Consider the following 18413-nt stretch of genomic DNA (forward strand, 5'->3'; position numbering starts at 1 on the left):
TTATAATAGATAGTTGGTTCAGTCTGAACATTTTCAACAATAATTGACAGATCTAACAATGTTATTGATTATAAATCCAAAGTTTATTATATATATTTTTTCAAAACGCTATAAATCCACTCATTCTTTTTTCAAAATGCTATAAATCCATTCATTTTTTTCTGTCTTTCTGTTTTTAAAACAAGAGAACATGCTGTAGATATATACAGTGGTGCTTGAAAGTTTGTGAACCCTTTAGAATTTTCTATATTTCTGCATAAATATGACCTAAAACATCATCAGATTTTCACATAAGTCCTAAAAGTAGATAAAGAGACCCCAGTTAAACAAATGAGACAAAAATATTATACTTGGTCATTTATTTATTGAGGAAAATGATCCAATATTACATATCTATGAGTGGCAAAAGTATGTGAACCTTTGCTTTCAGTATCTGGTGTGACCCCCTTGTGCAGCAATAACTGCAACTAAACGTTTGCGGTAACTGTTGATCAGTCCTGCACACCGGCTTGGAGGAATTTTAGCCCATTCCTCCGTACAGAACAGCTTCAACTCTGGGATATTGGTGGGTTTCCTCACATGAACTGCTCGCTTCAGGTCCTTCCACAACATTTCGATTGGATTAAGGTCAGGACTTTGACTTGGCCGTTCCAAAACATTAACTTTATTCTTCTTTAACCATTCTTTGGTAGAACGACTTGTGTGCTTCGGGTCGTTGTCTTGCTGCATGACCCACCGTCTCTTGAGATTCAGTTCATGGACAGATGTCCTGACATTTTCTTTTAGAATTCACTGGTATAATTCAGAATTCATTGTTCCATCAATGATGGCAAGCCGTCCTGGCCCAGATGCAGCAAAATAGGCCCAAACCATGATCCTGCCACCACCATATTTCACAGATGGGATAAGGTTCTTATGCTGGAATGCAGTTTTTCCTTTCTCCAAACATAACGCTTCTCATTTAAACCAAAAAGTTCTATTTTGGTCTCATCCGTCCACAAAACATTTTTCCAATAGACTTCTGGCTTGTCCACGTGATCTTTAGCAAACTGCAGACAAGCATCAGTGTTCTTTTTGGAGAGCAGTGGCTTTCTCCTTGCAACCCTGCCATGCACACCATTGTTGTTCAGTGTTCTCCTGATGGTGGAGTCATGAATATTAACATTAGCCAATGTGAGAGAGGCCTTCAGTTGCTTAGAAGTTACCCTGGGGTCCTTTGTGACCTCGACGACTATTACACGCCTTGCTCTTGGAGTGATCTTTGTTGGTCGACCACTTCTGGGGAGGGTAACAATGATCTTGAATTTCCTCCATTTGTACACAATCTGTCTGACTGTGGATTGGTGGAGTCCAAACTCTTTAGAGATGGCTTTGTAACCTTTTCCAGCCTGATGAGCATCAACAACGCTTTTTCTGAGGTCCTCAGAAATCTCCTTTGTTCGTGCCATGATACACTTCCACAAACATGTGTTGTGAAGATCAGACTTTGATAGATCCCTGTTCTTTAAATAAAACAGGGTGCCCACTCACACCTGATTGTCATCCCATTGATTGAAAACACCTGACTCGAATTTCACCTTCAAATTAACTGCTAATCCTAGAGGTTCACATACTTTTGCCACTCACAGATATGTAATATTGGATCATTTTCCTCAATAAATAAATGACCAAGTATAATATTTTTGTCTCATTTGTTTAACTGGATGCTCTTTATCTACTTTTAGGACTTGTGTGAAAATCTGATGATGTTTTAGGTCATATTTATATGCAGAAATCTAGAAAATTCTAAAGGGTTCACAAACTTTCAAGCACCACTGTAATATCAGGAACTTTCATCATACAATTTATAATAAAATAAATTATCTCATCTCATTATCTCTAGCCGCTTTATCCTTCTACAGGGTCGCAGGCAAGCTGGAGCCTATCCCAGCTGACTACGGGTGAAAGGCGGGGTACACCCTGGCAGCGCTCGAAACTAACGGTGTCCCGATGTCCCGGGGACCATAAAAAATGTCATCGGGACACAAAATTATCATATCTGGGACAATCCCGGGACAATGGAAAAAAATAGATCTAGAAAAAAAGTTCTACATTAATATTATTTACAAAGCCGTAACACATACGTAGACATTCACTTAATTTGTCAATTTTAATTTTAAAACGTTAACAGCGAAAAATACATTAGTAGCTACACTTTCGATGCACCTGCATCCGTAGGCTACAGAGCAGCGCATTCTGTTCTAGAATCTTCGGCCGGAGTCCGCATTATATGGACTTGGAATGGAATTGCTACCGCACGCGCTGCGCCGACTCTTGCCAGAACAAAAATGCTGAAGTGGTTGAAGCGGACCGACCGCGGGGAAGAAACTGAAAGCCCAGACATAACGTCTCCGGGACCTTCAGGATCCAAAGTGTCATCGCCTGGTCTGCAGGCAACGCGAGCAACTGAATGAACTTAATGAACACTGTTAGACATGTTATAAAATACAACAGGAATGATGTGGATGATATTGACGGAAGATACCGTTCAACAGAATAAGTGAGTTTTCTTGGTGTCTTTCTAGTTCAGAAAGTTTAGTCAGTCAGCAGCACAACTAGGCTCGGACCTGCTGGCACTATGCTGATGTTGCTAACATTTGCACCCGGCAGCGAAAGTTCATAAAATGGATAACGGAAAGTTCATAAAAATGGATAACGGAAAGTTCATAAAAATGGATAACGGTAATGGATAACGGAAAGTTCATAAAAATGGATAACGGTAATGGTGAAAATGATAAGTTGGCCTTATAAGTGCCAACAGATATTCAAGGTATAAGTAGATGAAATGAACATAAAAGGGGTCTTATTTTCAACTAAAGTGTACTGCAGATGTAGGGAGTTGAAACATTTTCTGAATGAGCTAGTTGGCCCCTTTAAATAAACGGGTATCTATTCATACAGTGAGATCGCCAAAGTTTAATAAACTGAAAATGCAATAACTGTAATTTTGAAGTAGATGATGTATCGGACATGTGTCGCTTGTGTCTTGTGACTTATTGTAAAAATGATATAAAGGGTTCAAAATTGCATAGTTACAAATATAATAGTAACTTCATATGATAATATTAACCACTGGTTATTTCAGAGAGGAAAAAAATGGGGACACTATTGCTTCCATTCGGGACAATACAACACAGAATTCGGGACCACTGGGGGACACAAAGAAAAAAAGTTAATTTCGAGCCCTGCACCCTGGACAAGTCGCCAGGTCATCACAGGGCTGACACATAGACACAGACAACCATTCACACTCACATTCACACCTACGGTCAATTTAGAGTCACCAGTTAACCTAACCTGCATGTCTTTGGACTGTGGGGGAAACCGGAGCACCCAGAGGAAACCCACGCGGACACGGGGAGAACATGCAAACTCCACACAGAAAGGCCCTCGCCGGCCACGGGGCTCGAACCCAGACCTTCTTGCTGTGAGGCGACAGCGCTAACCACTACACCACTGTGCCGCCCCAAATAAATTATATAAACACTTAAATAACATTCATTCATTTATGTTTAATCTTACGTTTTAAGACTGTCCACCACAGAAAACAATGAACTAAATAACGAATGGCCAGTTAGTTCAATTCTTCAGAACCATCAAAAGTATTCACAACCACCATTTGCAAAAGTTATTTGTGCTCAAGAAGCTACACAAGCAAACAAAACTCCTCGCTTCAGGGCGCCGCCATGTGGGATAGTGTAGAACGCTGACCGAACTCTGATTGGTCTAGAGGAAATGTCGCATTCAGCCAAAAAACAGGTGTAGCGCCTATCGCGTTTGGAGAGAAACTACAATTTGCAGCACATATAAACAAGGAAATATAGCGATTTGGCATGAAACATTAATGGAGCAGTGAATAGGCTCAGTACACGGCAGAATAGCGCGACAAACTCGTTTTTTTTAAATTTGGCATTTATCGCGTTTTGTAAAAGAGCTCTTCTCATATATATATATGTATATATATGGCAGTGTTTGTGACATGGGTTTGTGAATGGAGGGCGGGGCTAGGGAAGGTGAGTGGCAAAGTCAAAACACCTGTTGACAATTAATGTTGTGTGTGTGTGTGTGTGTGTGTGTGTGTTTTGCAATGACGATGGAGGATCGGAGGATAGAAAAGGAGGGAGAGAGTGAAGGGAGTGGATCTCTCCCGACCAGAGCACATGTCTGTGTGTTGTATGCGTGTGTGTGACTGAACGAGTCAAGCAAAAGCTGAAAAGCAAAAGTAAAGAGAACCAAAATAAAATCTGTGTTAACATGATTTCCTGCCTGCTGCACTTCAGTATTCCACCTACGTCAGGGACCTATTACAATAAACAACACGTGAGTGGAATATATTGATAAATGTATATTTAAATAATATCGTCTGGCTTTTATTTTCATGGCATTTCAGATATATTCCATTTAGCTAGCATGACACTGAATGAGTCAAATGGCCCTTTTCCACTACCCTTTTTCAGCTCACTTCAGCTCGCTTCAGCTCACTTCAGCCCGACACAGCTCGCGTTTCGACTACCAAAGAACAGCACGACTCAGCTCGCTTCAGCCCTGCTTAGCCCCTAAAACTCGCACCGTTTTGGAGTGGGGCTGAAGCGAGCCAAACCGAGCCGAGTGAGGCTGGGGGCGTGAGCAGACACTCCCCTGTGCACTGATTGGTGAGGAGGAGTGTCCTCACATGCCCACACACGCCCCGCGAGCACGCTGGGATCTGTAAACACCGTAAACCCGGAAGAAGGAGAATTACGAATTACGAGAATTTCTGAAGCCTTATGCGCCTCGCCTCATCTATACGCTCTTGCCAGTATCTGTTGGCGTTGTCGGTGACAACAAGCCACAGCACCAAGACGAGCAACACTAACGACTCCATGTCCTCCATGTTTATTGTTTACTATTCGGGTTGTGAGACTACCGCTTAAAAGATCACTGATGTCACTGTTTGCGCCGCTTAACGACATCACGTGACGTCCACCCACTTTCGCTAACTCCACCCAATGTGTCCACCCACTTCCAGCCAGCACGGTTCAGCGCGGTTGTAGTCGAAATGCAACTTCAATAGCCCCGCTCAGCTCGACTCAGCCCAACTCGGCACGGCACGGCTCAGCCCGACTCAGCCGCGTTTGTAGTGGAAAAGCGGCAAAAGACAAGTTCAGTATCATGCTAGCTGAATGGAATATATCAGACATGCCACGATAAAAAGCCAGCCGATATTATTGTTATTATACATACACACTCTCTTTTCCAGTTTTTTGATGTCTGTTGGTATGTTTTTCTCTTGTAAACAGAGGGGAACCGTCAGGGCCTTCTAGGCCTTCAGAGAAGGCCCAAACATATCAGCATTTCAAAGGTTATATTTAATTGCGTTCATTCTTTGATAATTTCATTCTAATTATTCTGTTCTAATTCTAATTTGGCCTCCTTTTCTATCAAATTTGCTTCAGGAATGAAAGGGTTACTGTCCTGAAAACATTAAAATAGAGTTATCCTGTGAGATTTTTTTGTTTGTTGTCTCTAGGCAGAGAAGGGTTTCGAGCTGGCTCACTCATTGGTTACGATTTCATTGCTGGGACAGAAGGCCATGGCAGTGTATGTTTATGTAGGAAGTGACAGATGAATTAACCAATCAGATTTTGACTTTTAGTGGGAGGGACCAAAATTTTATCGCCCTAGACATTCTCAAAGGCCAACACTAGCTTAACCATGAATCAGCGCCGTTAGTACGGCAGTGAAGTCACCTTCCAGCTGGTGTAGCGTTCATCAGTAGTGTTAGCGAACGCTAATAAAGCAGTCAGGCCAGTGGTATCGAGAGCAAGTAGCACAGGCTAATGACTGAGAAACTAAGATTTCTGTCTCCAGACTCTTCTTCTACACACGCTCGTCACAGTATTTTTCACTTATTCTTGACCATTAATTTCCCTGTGTAATTTATTTAGTTACTTCTAAAATCAACATCGACAACGACACACAACAAAGCTACCTGGCAGCCTGCTGCTAATCCCTTGCAAAACCCTTTGCTCTGTTGCTTTTTTGGTGTGTCTGGCTAAGTTTTGGCTGAGCTGATAGTAACGGTTTGCCACTACTTGTAAATATGCGTGAAGAATATCTAATGAAGCTTTGGTAGCCTTTCGGGTGTTCAGTGCGTCTTTAGTTTCAGTTTTCAGTTTATTTATTTAATGCTTAATTATAGCCTAGCTAATCCTAGCATTGGATTAGCCTATTCTCTCTCTTTCCCAGTGAAAGAAAGAAATGGTTCTGCGCATGCACAGCAGAAAAGTTTCTCATTGGATATTCACATCAGCGCCGACTTGTGACATCATGTTGTCATGACAACATGCAATATCGTAAACGATTGTGGCAGTTCGTAGGAGGGGGAGGAGCACAGAAAGACGGCAGGCCAGAATAAAGCTCAATCACTGTTTATTTTTGCTCTTTTCATATGCAAACGACACTCTCTCAGCCATGCACGAACGCACACACACACACACACACACACACACACACACACACACACACACACACACACACAAGTCGTCTGGCTGGGGAGAGAGAGCTCCGTTCCTCTGCTCTCTCTCTCTCTTTATAGGGCGCGGTCACTGGGAAGACACAAACACAGGTTAATTGACAACAGGTGTAGTGATTCTGCCACTTACCTTCCCTGACTCCGCCCTCCTGTCACAGACCGGCGCTTGGCCATGCCCCCGCTGCCACATACCCCGGCCTGCAGCCGACTCCCCCCCCCCCCCCCCCCCCTTGACGGGAGAGGAAGTCCGCCACGACCATCTGCGCCCCCGGCCTGTGGACCACCTTGAAATTAAAGGGTTGGAGTGCCAGATACCAACGGGTGATCCGCGCGTTGGCATCCTTAATGCGGTGGAGCCACTGGAGGGGCGCGTGGTCCGAACAGAGGGCGAAAGGGCGCCCCAGCAGGTAGTAACGGAGGGCGAGGACCGCCCACTTGATTGCCAGGCACTCTCTCTCTATGGTGCTGTAGCGCCCCTCACGCACTGACAGCTTCCTGCTGATGTATAGGACTGGGCGGTCCTCCCCCTCCACCTCCTGGGACAAAACCGCCCCCAGCCCTCTGTCCGACGCATCGGTCTGTAATATAAAGGGGAGAGAAAAGTCAGAGGAGTGTAAAAGTGGCCCCCCACACAGTGCGGCTTTTACCTCAGAAAAAGCCCGCTGGCATTGCTCCGTCCACTGGACCGGATCTGGTGCCCCTTTTTTAGTGAGATCAGTCAGCGGGCTGGTGACGTCCGAATAATTAGGTATAAACCTCCGATAATAGCCAGCCAGCCCCAGGAACTGTCTCACCCCCTTTTTGATCTTGGGCCTCGGACAGGCCGCAATTGCTGCGGTCTTGTTAATTTGGGGCCGCACCTGCCCATTGCCCAAGTGGAAGCCCAGATATTGTACTTCCACCCGCCCAATCGCACACTTCTTCGGGTTGGCTGTGAGACCCGCTCGCCTCAGCGACCTAAGGACGGCCCTCAGATGTTTGAGATGCCTCGGCCAGTCATTACTATAGATGGTGATGTCATCAAGGTAGGCGGCCGCATAGGTGGCGTGGGGGCGGAGGACCCGGTCCATCAGCCGCTGAAACGTAGCGGGCGCCCCAAACAGCCCAAACGGAAGTGTGACAAATTGGTGTAATACGAACGGTGTGGAGAAGGCCGTTTTTTTCTCGGGATAGTGGAGTCAAGGGGATCTGCCAATATCCCTTTGTCAAATCCAGTGTCGAATAAAAGCGAGCCATGCCTAGTCGATCGAGCAACTCATCAATCCGAGGCATTGGGTACGCGTCAAATTTAGACACCGCGTTGACTTTTCTATAGTCCACACAGAACCGGACCGACCCGTCAGCCTTGGGTACCAAGACCACCGGGCTGCTCCAGTCACTGTGGGACTCCTCGACGATGCCCATTTCGAGCATGGCCTCGAGTTCTTCCCGAACCACCTTTTTTTTTGTGTTCGGGTAGCCTGTAAGGGCGGCTACGCACTACCACCCCCGGGGGCGTCTCTATGTGGTGCTCTATGAGGTTAGTGCGACCGGGCAGGGGCGAGAACACATCCGAAAACTCGGTCTGCAACTGGGCGACCTCCGCAAGTTGGGTTGGGGAGAGGTGGTCTCCACAGGGGACCGGAGGGATACATGACGCCAGTGCCCCTTTTTGGACCTCCGGCCCCAGCTCCGCCTTCTCCAGAACCACTGACACCAACACCACGGGGACCTCCTCATTCCAGAGTTTAAGCAGATTGAGGTGGTAAATCTGTAACGCCCCACCCCTGTCCGTTCGCCTCACCTCGTAGTCGACGTCCCCGACTCGCCATGTGACCTCAAAGGGTCCTTGCCACTTGGCAACCAATTTGGAGCTCGATGTGGGCAACAGTATGAGTACTTTATCTCCCGGTGCGAACTCTCTAAGGCGCGTACCCTTGTTGTACAGGTGGGTTTGCCGTTCTTGGGCCTGCCGCAAATTCTCCTGGATTAGGTGGGTGAGGGTGTGGAGTTTTGCGCGCAGGTCCATAACGTATTGAATTTCGTTTTTGCTTTGTGAAGGTCCCTCCTCCCAATTTTCGCGCAGCACATCTAGAATGCCGCGCGGCTTATGCCCATATAATAATTCGAACGGGGAGAACCCCGTGGAGGCTTGGGGGACCTCTTGCACTGAAAACAGCAAGGGCTCGAGCCACTTATCCCAATTACGTGCGTCCTCACTTACTAATTTTTTTATTATATTCTTGAGGGTGCGGTTGAACCGTTCCACTAAACCGTCCGTTTGTGGGTGATACACACTGGTGCGGATCGGCTTAATCCCCAATAACCCATACAGTTCGCGCAGTGTCCGTGACATAAACGTGGTGCCTTGATCAGTCAGAATCTCTTTCGAGATTCCAACTCGGGAGATAACGCGGAAGAGCGCCTCCGCAATACTGCGTGCTGAGATATTGCGCAGAGGCACTGCTTCCGGGTATTGCGTTGCATAGTCCACCAGAACTAATATAAAGCGGTACCCTCGTGCCGACCGATCTAATGGCCCGACAAGATCCATCCCAACTCTTTCAAACGGGGTCTTGATTAAAGGTAGAGGGCGCAAAGGCGCTTTTGGAATGGCCGCTGGATTCACTAACTGGCATTTGCAGCACGCCGTACACCACCTACAAACGTCGCCGCGAATCCCCGGCCAATAGAATCGGGCCATTATTCGGGCTAGTGTCTTATCCTGCCCTAGGTGTCCAGCCATGGGATTAAAGTGAGCCGCTTGGAATACCAATTCCCGGCGGCTCTTCGGAATTAAAAGCTGTGTGACTCGCTCCTTAGTTTGAGTGTCCTGCGTCACTCGGTATAACCTATCTTTCATAATCGCGAAGTAGGGAAAGGATGTGGTGGCGTTCGGCTGGAACGTTTGACCATCGATTACTCTCACTTGGTCAAACGCATGCCGCAGAGTCTCGTCTCGTGATTGCTTTAATGGGAAATCTGCGAGGGATTCCCCAACAGAGAGAGGAGGAGCCTGCTGCTCCTCACTCTGATGCGAAGATGACGTAGACGGCTCTGTGACAGCTGCTCCCGCCAAAGCGACACCGGGACCTCCCCCTGTTAAATGGCAGGACCCACTCTTTACTAAGTGTGTCATTAAATCCCAAAATCCCGGCCAATCTGTCCCCAAAATTAAAGAGTGGGTAAGGCGAGGATTAACCGCCGCCTTCACTATAAAATTTTCCCCTCTGAAAAAAATGTGGACCGACACCAAAGGGTAGCTGTGAACGTCCCCATGCACACACAACACCTTCACCCCCTGTGCTCCCCCCAGTGCCTCATCTTGAACCAGGCTTTGGTGGATTGAGGTCTGATTACAACCAGAATCCACCAACGCCTGATATGTATCCCCTTGGATACTCACCGGTATGCGATACGCTCCGGCCCGATCGAGGGCGGCTCCTGGCGCGTCAGGGATCCGAACCACCGCGCCCACCTCCATGACCGTGCACTGTTGTTGGAGGTGGCCCGGCTCCCCACAGCGCCAGCAACCCGGCTCGGGCTTCCTCTCCGCACCGGTGTTCTGGGGCTCACTCACCTGAGGTGGGGGAGAGACAGACACAGAAGGGAGAAACCGGAGGGCACCGCAGGTGTGGCGGGCCGGCACAGGTGGCGCCGGCCCCCGCGGTGGGGGAATGGGGCGAGGACGAGACACAGGAGGAGAGGGAGAGAGAGAGAGAAGAGGAGAGAAGAGAAGAGGCTGTCTGCTGTCCTGCCGCCGGGACAGCCGCCATATGGTCCTCCGCCAGCTCGACTGCCTGATCCAGCGACGCCGGGCGGTGGCACTGGACCCACTCCGTGGTTCCCGCTGGCAAGCGTGCGATGAATTGCTCCAGCACCACCTGGTCAATGATCCCCTCGGCGTCGTGGTTGTCGGCCCTCAACCACCGCCAGCAGGCGTCCCAGAGTTGCTAGCCGAACGCGAACGGCCAGCTGACTTCCTCCAAGCGCAAAGCGCGGAAGTGCTGCCGCTGCTGTTCCGGGGTGCACCCCACGCGCTGGAGGATGGCCCAGCGAAGGTCCGCGTAGGCCAGCCGGCGGTCGGCGGGGAGCTGTAGCGCGGCCAGCTGTGCCTCTCCCGTTAGCAGGGGGAGGAGGCGCGCAGCGCGCTGCTCCATCGGCCACCCCGAGGTTTCCGCGACTTGCTCGAAGAGCGTGATGAATGCCTCGGGGTCGTCCTGCGGGCCCATCTTTGTTAGGGTGAGGGGGGACGGGCCCGCGGTGGGAGTGTTGGTGGACCCCTCCGACGTGAGGAGGTGCCGGAACGCCTGTCGATCTTCTTGTTGGGCCAACACCAGGGCCTCGAACCGCTGTTCTTGCTCCTTTCGGAGGGTGAGTAGCGCCTGGTGCTGGCTTTGCTGGGCCGTGGCGAGGGCATGGACCAGTTCGGCGAACGGGGAGGACTCCATGGGGCTGTTAGGCTGCTGTGCTCCAGGTCCCAGGTTTCGGCACCACTGTGGCAGTTCGTAGGAGGGGGAGGAGCACAGAAAGACGGCAGGCCAGAATAAAGTTCAATCACTGTTTATTTTTGCTCTTTTCAGATGCAAACGACACTCTCTCAGCCATGCACACACACACACACACACACACACACACACACACACACACACACACACACACACAAGTCATCTGGCTGGGGAGAGAGAGCTCCCTTCCTCTGCTCTCTCTCTCTCTTTATAGGGAGCGGTCACTGGGAAGACACAAACACAGGTTAATTGACAACAGGTGTAGTGATTCTGCCACTTACCTTCCCTGACTCCGCCCTCCTGTCACAGACCGGCGCTTGGCCACACCCCCGCTGCCACAACGATATTGCAAGCTCATTCTCCATTGGGTAGAGTGACATAATACACGTAGGATAAGTGATATGCTAACAATATTGCATGCTATCAAACCAAATTAATGAAACCGGCTGGAAGGGAACAGAATACATGATTTTATTCCATCGAGAAAGTGTCCTGTATGTATAATAATTACCTCCTCCAAGGAGGTTATGTTTTCGGTAGCGTTGGTTTGTTGGTTTGTTTGTTGGTTTGTCTGTTAGCAACATTACAAAAAAAGTAATGAACGGATTGCTCTGAAATTTTTTCCAGAGGTGTGACTGGGCACAAGTAATAATCCATTAAATTTTGGCGGTGATCCGGATCACCTTCTGGATCCCGGATTTTTTTAAAGGATTAATTTTTTCCCCATTGAACTGAATGGACCCGCGACACAAAAAACAGGTTTTTCCTTCTGTAGGCCAAACCATAAGGTGTAAAGTCATGAAACTTGGTACACTGATAGAGGAGTGGACCCTGATTGAGTTCATCAAGTTTCATGTTGGTAAGTCTCGCGCTGTAGCGCCACCAACTGATCACAGTCTTACATGCGTTCATGCACGTAAATTTTGATCCGTATGTCCGATTTTCATAAGTCTGGTGCTGTTGGAATCCTTGGAGCTAGACGATTCCAACGCAGCCTATGTTGTCATTCTGTGCCTCATTAGATTTTCCGCCATTTTGAATTTTGTCCAAAGTGAAGGTAGAGTGACCCTGGCCACAGGTTTTGTCCGATCATCACGAACCTTGGCACACATGATCTCCAGTCTATGCCTAATGAATGACATTCGTTTCGCTCTCATATGTCAAAGCATTCGCCCGTGGCAGCCAATCAAAATCAATGGCAAAGCCACCAAACAGGAAGTGAGCTCATATCATGGAAATGCTTTGACATATCAAGACCATATTTAGAGGCATGACTTTGGACACCATCCAAACTACCCTCATCAAATATGGTGTCATTTGGCCACTAGGGGGCGTCACAATTGGCAAAAATGTATTTTTGCTCGTATCTCAGAAACGCTTTGACGTATCAAGACCATATTTGTTGAGATGACTTTCGGCACCAGTTCATGTACCCTCATCAAATTTGGTGTCATTTGGCCACTAGGGGTCTCCACAATGAGCAAAAACGTGTTTTGGGTCATATCTCTTTACGGATTTAGAATTACATCTAAATTTTCATGTAAGTGATGCTCTGGGATGTCCCTGTAAAGAACCTTGCCAGCCTGTCATCTCCGTATGAGAATCCGCCTTGTGTCTTGGCCAAACTTTCGTGTGTTGACACAAAACTTGTCGTGTGGGCGTGCGGTCGCCTCTCCTGCCGGGTCGCCATGGTGGCGCAACCTGAGCAAGCACACTTCCGCATTTTCTCCGGAAATGCATTCTAGTTATTATTATTACCTCCGCTAAGGAGGTTATGTTTTCAGTAGCGTTGGTTTGTTTGTTTGTTTGTTTGTTGGTTTGTCTGTTAGCAACATTATGGAAAAAGCAATGAACGGATTACTCTGAAATTTTTTCCAGAGGTGTGACTGGGCACAAGTAGCAATCCATTAAATTTTGGCGGTGATCCAGATCACCTTCTGGATCCCGGATTTTTTTAAAGGATTCTTGGCAGAGGTCTGCACTCTCCAAGTGCTTTTCTAGTTTGTTTGTTTGTTGGTTTGTCTGTTAGCAACATTACGTAAAAAGTAATGAACGGATTGCTCTGAAATTTTTTCCAGAGGTGTGACTGGGCACAAGTAACAATCCATTAAATTTTGGCGGTGATCCGGATCACCTTCTGGATCCAGGATTTTTATAAAGTATTCTTGGCGGAGATCTGCGCTCTCTGAGTGCTTTTCTAGTTAAATAATATTGTCTGGCTTTGAGTGGTTTATCAGATATAGTCCATTCAGCTAGCATGATATTGAACGAGTCGAAGACGAGTTCAGTATCATGCTAGCTGAATGGAATATATCTGATAGTCCATGAAAAAAAGCCAGCCAATATTATTAATATTATACACACTCTCTTCATATCAGCATTATCAAAGGCCAACGCTAGCTTACCCGTGACTCGGTGTTGTTAGCGTGGCAGTCCAGTTACCTTACAGCCGGTGTAGCAGTAGCATTAGTGAAGGCCAACGCTAGTTTGCCTGTGACTTGGTGTTGTTAGCGTGGCAGTCCAGTTACCTTACAGCCGGTGTAGCAGTACCGTTAGTGAAGGCCAATTCTAGCTTACCCGCAACACGGTGCTGTTAGCGCAGCAGTGCAGCTACCTTCCATCCGGTGTAGTGTTAGCGAAGGCCTAGTCTGGCTAACGCGACGTCAAAGCTCTACGAGCTATTGGTCTGGCCAAGATATTAAGCCCAACCGTTTCCCAGAGCCCGTGGTTGACCCGCCTCCCTGAAATGCCTCAGTTTACTCCTGGTCGAAGCCAGAAAAGACTGTGACGAAGCTTAAACCAATCACATCACTCTTTCCTCTGACGTATGTGACGCGACGGAAACTGGGGGCTAACTGGTAGATTAAACTCTTACCAAAGCCGGTCGGGAGCAAGGCGAAAACGTCCTTCCTTTCAATAAATACCTCCAGGGCTGCTCTTTGCTCCGTTTTCAATGAGAACTTCCCGTTGAATGCTTTCAATACAGCATCTACCGCTGTGTTAAAGGCTTGCCGCTGCTCCATGTTCGTGATGTGAATGAAGCGCTTCCGGCATAGATTCTGTAAACAATCTATGGCTTCCGGTCGCAGTTCTACTACGTCACTGCCTTGAACACGCCTCTACCCAGGGCCGTTGGAGATGCTCAAAGTTGATTGGTTCCCGATTTTTCGGGAGCTTGGAAGAGCTGTAGATAGCTTGCCTGGCCAGACTAAGCTCGCAACAGGCCCTCGTGTTGCGTCACGCTTAGGATGGGCGGGCCCAGGCTAGCGAAGGCCAATGCTAGCACAGTCAAGGTGAATATTATTATTATTATTATTTTCCCTGTGTAATTTACTTAGTTACTATTAAAATCGACATCAACAACTACACACAACGGAGTGACCTGGAAGCCAAAATTCTCTCAAAATCTTCCGCTTTTAACGAAGCAAACCTCACAGCTATGTTTGTTTACAAACTGTCACAGTCACTCGCTAGCACGGAAGTTTTACATCTCTGCTATGTCTCTTTTCTAGTTTTTCGATGTTCATTGGTATGTTTTTCTCTTGTAAATATGCATGAAGAATATATAATGAAGTTTTGGGAGCCTTTCGGGTGTTCAGCGCGTCTTCAGTTTTCAGTTTATTTATTTAGTGCTTAATCAGCACTGGATTAGCCTCGTCTTCTCTCTTTTCTGGTGGTCAAACAAATGATTCTGTGCATGCACAGCAGAAAAGTTTTGTCATTGGATATTTGCATGAGCTCTGACAAGTGAAGTTGTGTTGTCTTGATAACGTGCGATATTGTAACAAGATTGCACGCTTATTCTCCACTGGGTAGGGTGACATAATACATGGAGGATAAGCGATTTGATAACAATATTGCATGCTATCAGTAAACCCACGAGAAGGGAATAGAATACATGTTTTTATTCCTTCGAAAAAGTGGCTTATATGTATAATAATAATAATTATTATATTTATTTTTTTCGCAGTCTGGTTGCCATCAAATCCTGCGCTCTGATTGGCTGGTGAGTGGGTCTGTATCCTACGGTATGGACCCCAGTTACGGACCCTGGTTACGGACCTCTGGCGACTCGCTCATTCACAACAACAAACATAGTAGCATTTTTTGTCAACATTTATCTTTTTTTTATAAGATGTATTTATATGATTATCAAAAATCTTATATATTTTTGCCAGCATTTCTCAGGAGAATAGCATTAATTTTACAGCATGGATAGCGATAACGACAGTGTTCACAGCGAAAGCGAGTTTTACTACCCTGAGGAAGAAGAAATAAAATAAAACATTTCATGAGAAAGCTAAAAATCTCTAACTTGCTAATGCCAAGCAAAAACATGGCTGAATCCTGAATGACTCCTATTTGTATAAATAGGGGACTACATAGGCGGCAAAATGTAGTTTTTTTCCTGCCATGGAAGTGCACTTGTATACCGAGGAGGAAGCAATTTGCATTACAGCCGTGAATGAGGATTCAAAATGGCGGCTCAGCTCGGTTTTCCCTTTCGGGCGCTCTCGTTTTCTGTTAGAATTTGGTAAAGAAAAAAATAAATATATTATTTACCAGCTTAAGGTTGGTCCGTATGGTGAAATACCGTGACCTCGGCTTTGAATACTGACCTCGACCCAGAGGGCCTCGCTCAGTACTTTCAAGACCTCGGTCACGGTATTTCACGATACGAACCTCCCAGCTGGGAAATAACATATATGTATTTCACAGATGAGTGGAATAATAAATTCAATCTGCCTACCTTGAATAATAAAATCTAGCGATATCATTATTTATTATTAAATGTATAACACGAGTTGTCTTAATTAAGAATCTGCCTATCTTTTGTAAAATTTTCAACTTTAGACAAGGAGATAGAAAATGTTTTGAGCCATGAGAAGTTTCCAGGTTCCCAGCATGTTCTAGGGCATGGAGTCATAGCTCATGAATCAGGATCTCTTGCTCGGATCAGGTCTTATTGTTAGATGGCAGGAACAGGCGAATGAGGTATTTTGTCCTCTTGAGGGCATGGTTATCTTCTCTCTTACTATCCTTTTCTTCTGCTCTCTTCATCTTTTATGTTGTCTGTCCCTCTCTGTCTTTGGAGCCAAATTTCCAGGGCTCCAGAGACACAGAGAATACGACTCCACTTTCTGTGCCTGCTGAAAGAAAAATTACTTTACCAACTCAGTAATGCATGTCAGAGAGCAGGAGGTAATTTATTAGCTAACTTTAAACCAGGCTATAAAATACCTGATTTGAGACAAGTAGGTGTGGACAGGCTGCAATGCATATACAACTTCTTTTCCATCATCTTTATAACATCTCTTGGTCAGTCAGTATGCGTCTGTCAGCTTTATCGCTGCAGCCGATTGCAGAAAAGGTTCACAGTGGTTTAAAAATGCACATCCCAAACAAGGTTTACGTAAATCTGGATTTGGGCAAATGTGGAAACTTATAAATGGCAAGCTCAGAAGAGAGCATTTGGGCGAGACACTCAGGGGATGTCGTGTCTTGACGAATGTTAGAGAAACAGAGCACGCGCGCACACACACACACACCAATTTCTCATAATTGGTGTGTGTGTGTGCTACTTCAAACCAGAATAAGGCTACATGAAGACATGCAATTGCTCATTTCTTTTTTATAAGCATGAGAGCTTGTTTATCAAGAAAATCCAGAAAAAGGACTGCAATCACAGGAAAACCTGCTTCCTTTTCACACACACACCTTTACACTCCCTTCTACAGTTTACACCCATCCCTCCCTCTTTCTGTGCCTGTGAAAAGAGGCGGGCCTGGGTTGAGTAACCCTACACCTGCCTCATTCAGCAGTGTTACTGTAACAGGCTAAACAGTCTCGACCAGCGACAGCACAGGCTCCACCACACATGCTTGGCTGACAAACATCTAGGCTGCGCACTTTTACATGACATACAACGCACAGACAGTTAAGAGGAAATGCTGCTGACACGATAAGAGAAGAAAGTAGAAGACCACGAGCGCGGGGCGACTTCTGAAGACAATAGTTCAGAAAAGGAGAGGAAGTGAAGGAATATTGAAAGACAGTGGTGCCAGATTCTTGGACCCATGCTGCTGAGTGAGTGAACACGGTCGCTCTCAGTCACACTGGTATCGGATATGCCGAAAGAGGATGCGGTGCCAAGTGACACAAACTCCTGCGATGCCCAGAGCCAGGACAGCATTGTCCTGGTCCAGATGGCCAGCCTTTCCATGGATATGTTCACACCTGGAGACTTTAAAGGGAAGTTCCGAAAGATGCAGCCCAAGAAAAGACCCACGATTATCCGAGAAGTTACACCAGGTAGTGTAGTGTGTACTGTGTGCTATGTACTCCAGTGTATCCTTGGTATTCTATCTTCATACTGAACCTTCAAGTGCTCCAGCTTTGAATGTCCACAAGAGTGAATTTAAGTCTGTAACTGTTGATTCAACATTTTCATGTGTCTTGTTCTGACTTATAAGGTCTGATAAAACCTCTGCTAGATATCTTGCCAGAGCCACACATAGAGCCATGTAGTGCGTCTCTGTCTGAGGAAACTTTATTAAAGATGCGAAACTCTGGTATGACACAACATGATGTCATTGCAGAGTAATGACAGCCTTTGAAATGAGCACGCAAGCTTCACATGCTGTTACTAGACCAGCTCTTCGGTAGACTGTTTATAGCCAGACATTCTTACTGTTTTGCTTGTAATTTTAGTGAGCAGAGTGCTGGTGCTGGATCAGTCCCATAAGAACATTTTGTAGTAAAATGGGTATAATCAGATACTTAAGTATCTTACACTGAGACACATGAAAGGACAACAGTGCCCAAAAGCTGGCTGAGGCAGCTAACAATAAATGTTTTAGCAATGTGCTCAACTGAGCAAATAACAAGTTTATTGCAATTTTATTTACTCTTTTTTTTTCTTCTTCGTAACATTAGAATCATCCTATTTGTGTAGTACCATTTAGAACACATAAATAAGTCAAATGATTTTGACATTAGGGCGGCACGGTGGTGTAGTGGTTAGCGCTGTTGCCTTGTAGCAAGAAGGTCCAGGTTCGAGCCCCGTGGCCGGCAAAGGCCTTTCTGTGTTGAGTTTGCATGTTCTCCCTGTGGGTTTCCTCCGGGTGCTCTGGTTTCCCCCACAGTCCAAAGACATGCAGGTTAGGTTAACTGGTGACTCTAAGGCCCTGTCCACACGGCAACAGATTCAGGTGAATCCAATACAATTGTTTATCGTTTCGGCCTGGCGTCCACACGGCACCGGCGTTTTGGGTGCCCCAAAACGCAATCTTTTGAGAACGGGTTCCAGAGTGGAAAGATCTGGCAACGTTGCCGTTGCGAAGTCGTCTGGATGAGTAAAATGGATTTGTTTA

The 18413-nt window shown here is 46.5% G+C and overlaps 1 protein-coding gene across 4 annotated transcripts in view; it reads left to right on the forward strand.

Moving 5' to 3' along the window:
• Positions 1–18413, forward strand: part of fryb (furry homolog b (Drosophila)) — a 230849-nt gene that overhangs the window by 38615 nt on the left and 173821 nt on the right. For 3 of the 4 annotated variants that reach the window (XM_060908222.1, XM_060908225.1, XM_060908224.1), the window contains exon 1: positions 16877–17352. The exons of the other annotated variant lie outside the window; for it this stretch is intronic. In XM_060908222.1, coding sequence (XP_060764205.1) covers positions 17169–17352 — 184 coding nt within the window. In that variant the 5' untranslated portion in view covers positions 16877–17168. Of the gene's footprint in view, positions 1–16876; positions 17353–18413 lie in introns of those variants that run through there. 4 annotated transcript variants of the gene reach the window in all.

This window comes from Neoarius graeffei, chromosome 25 (genome assembly GCF_027579695.1).
Source record: "Neoarius graeffei isolate fNeoGra1 chromosome 25, fNeoGra1.pri, whole genome shotgun sequence".
In the NCBI taxonomy this organism is placed as follows: Eukaryota; Metazoa; Chordata; class Actinopteri; order Siluriformes; family Ariidae; genus Neoarius; species Neoarius graeffei.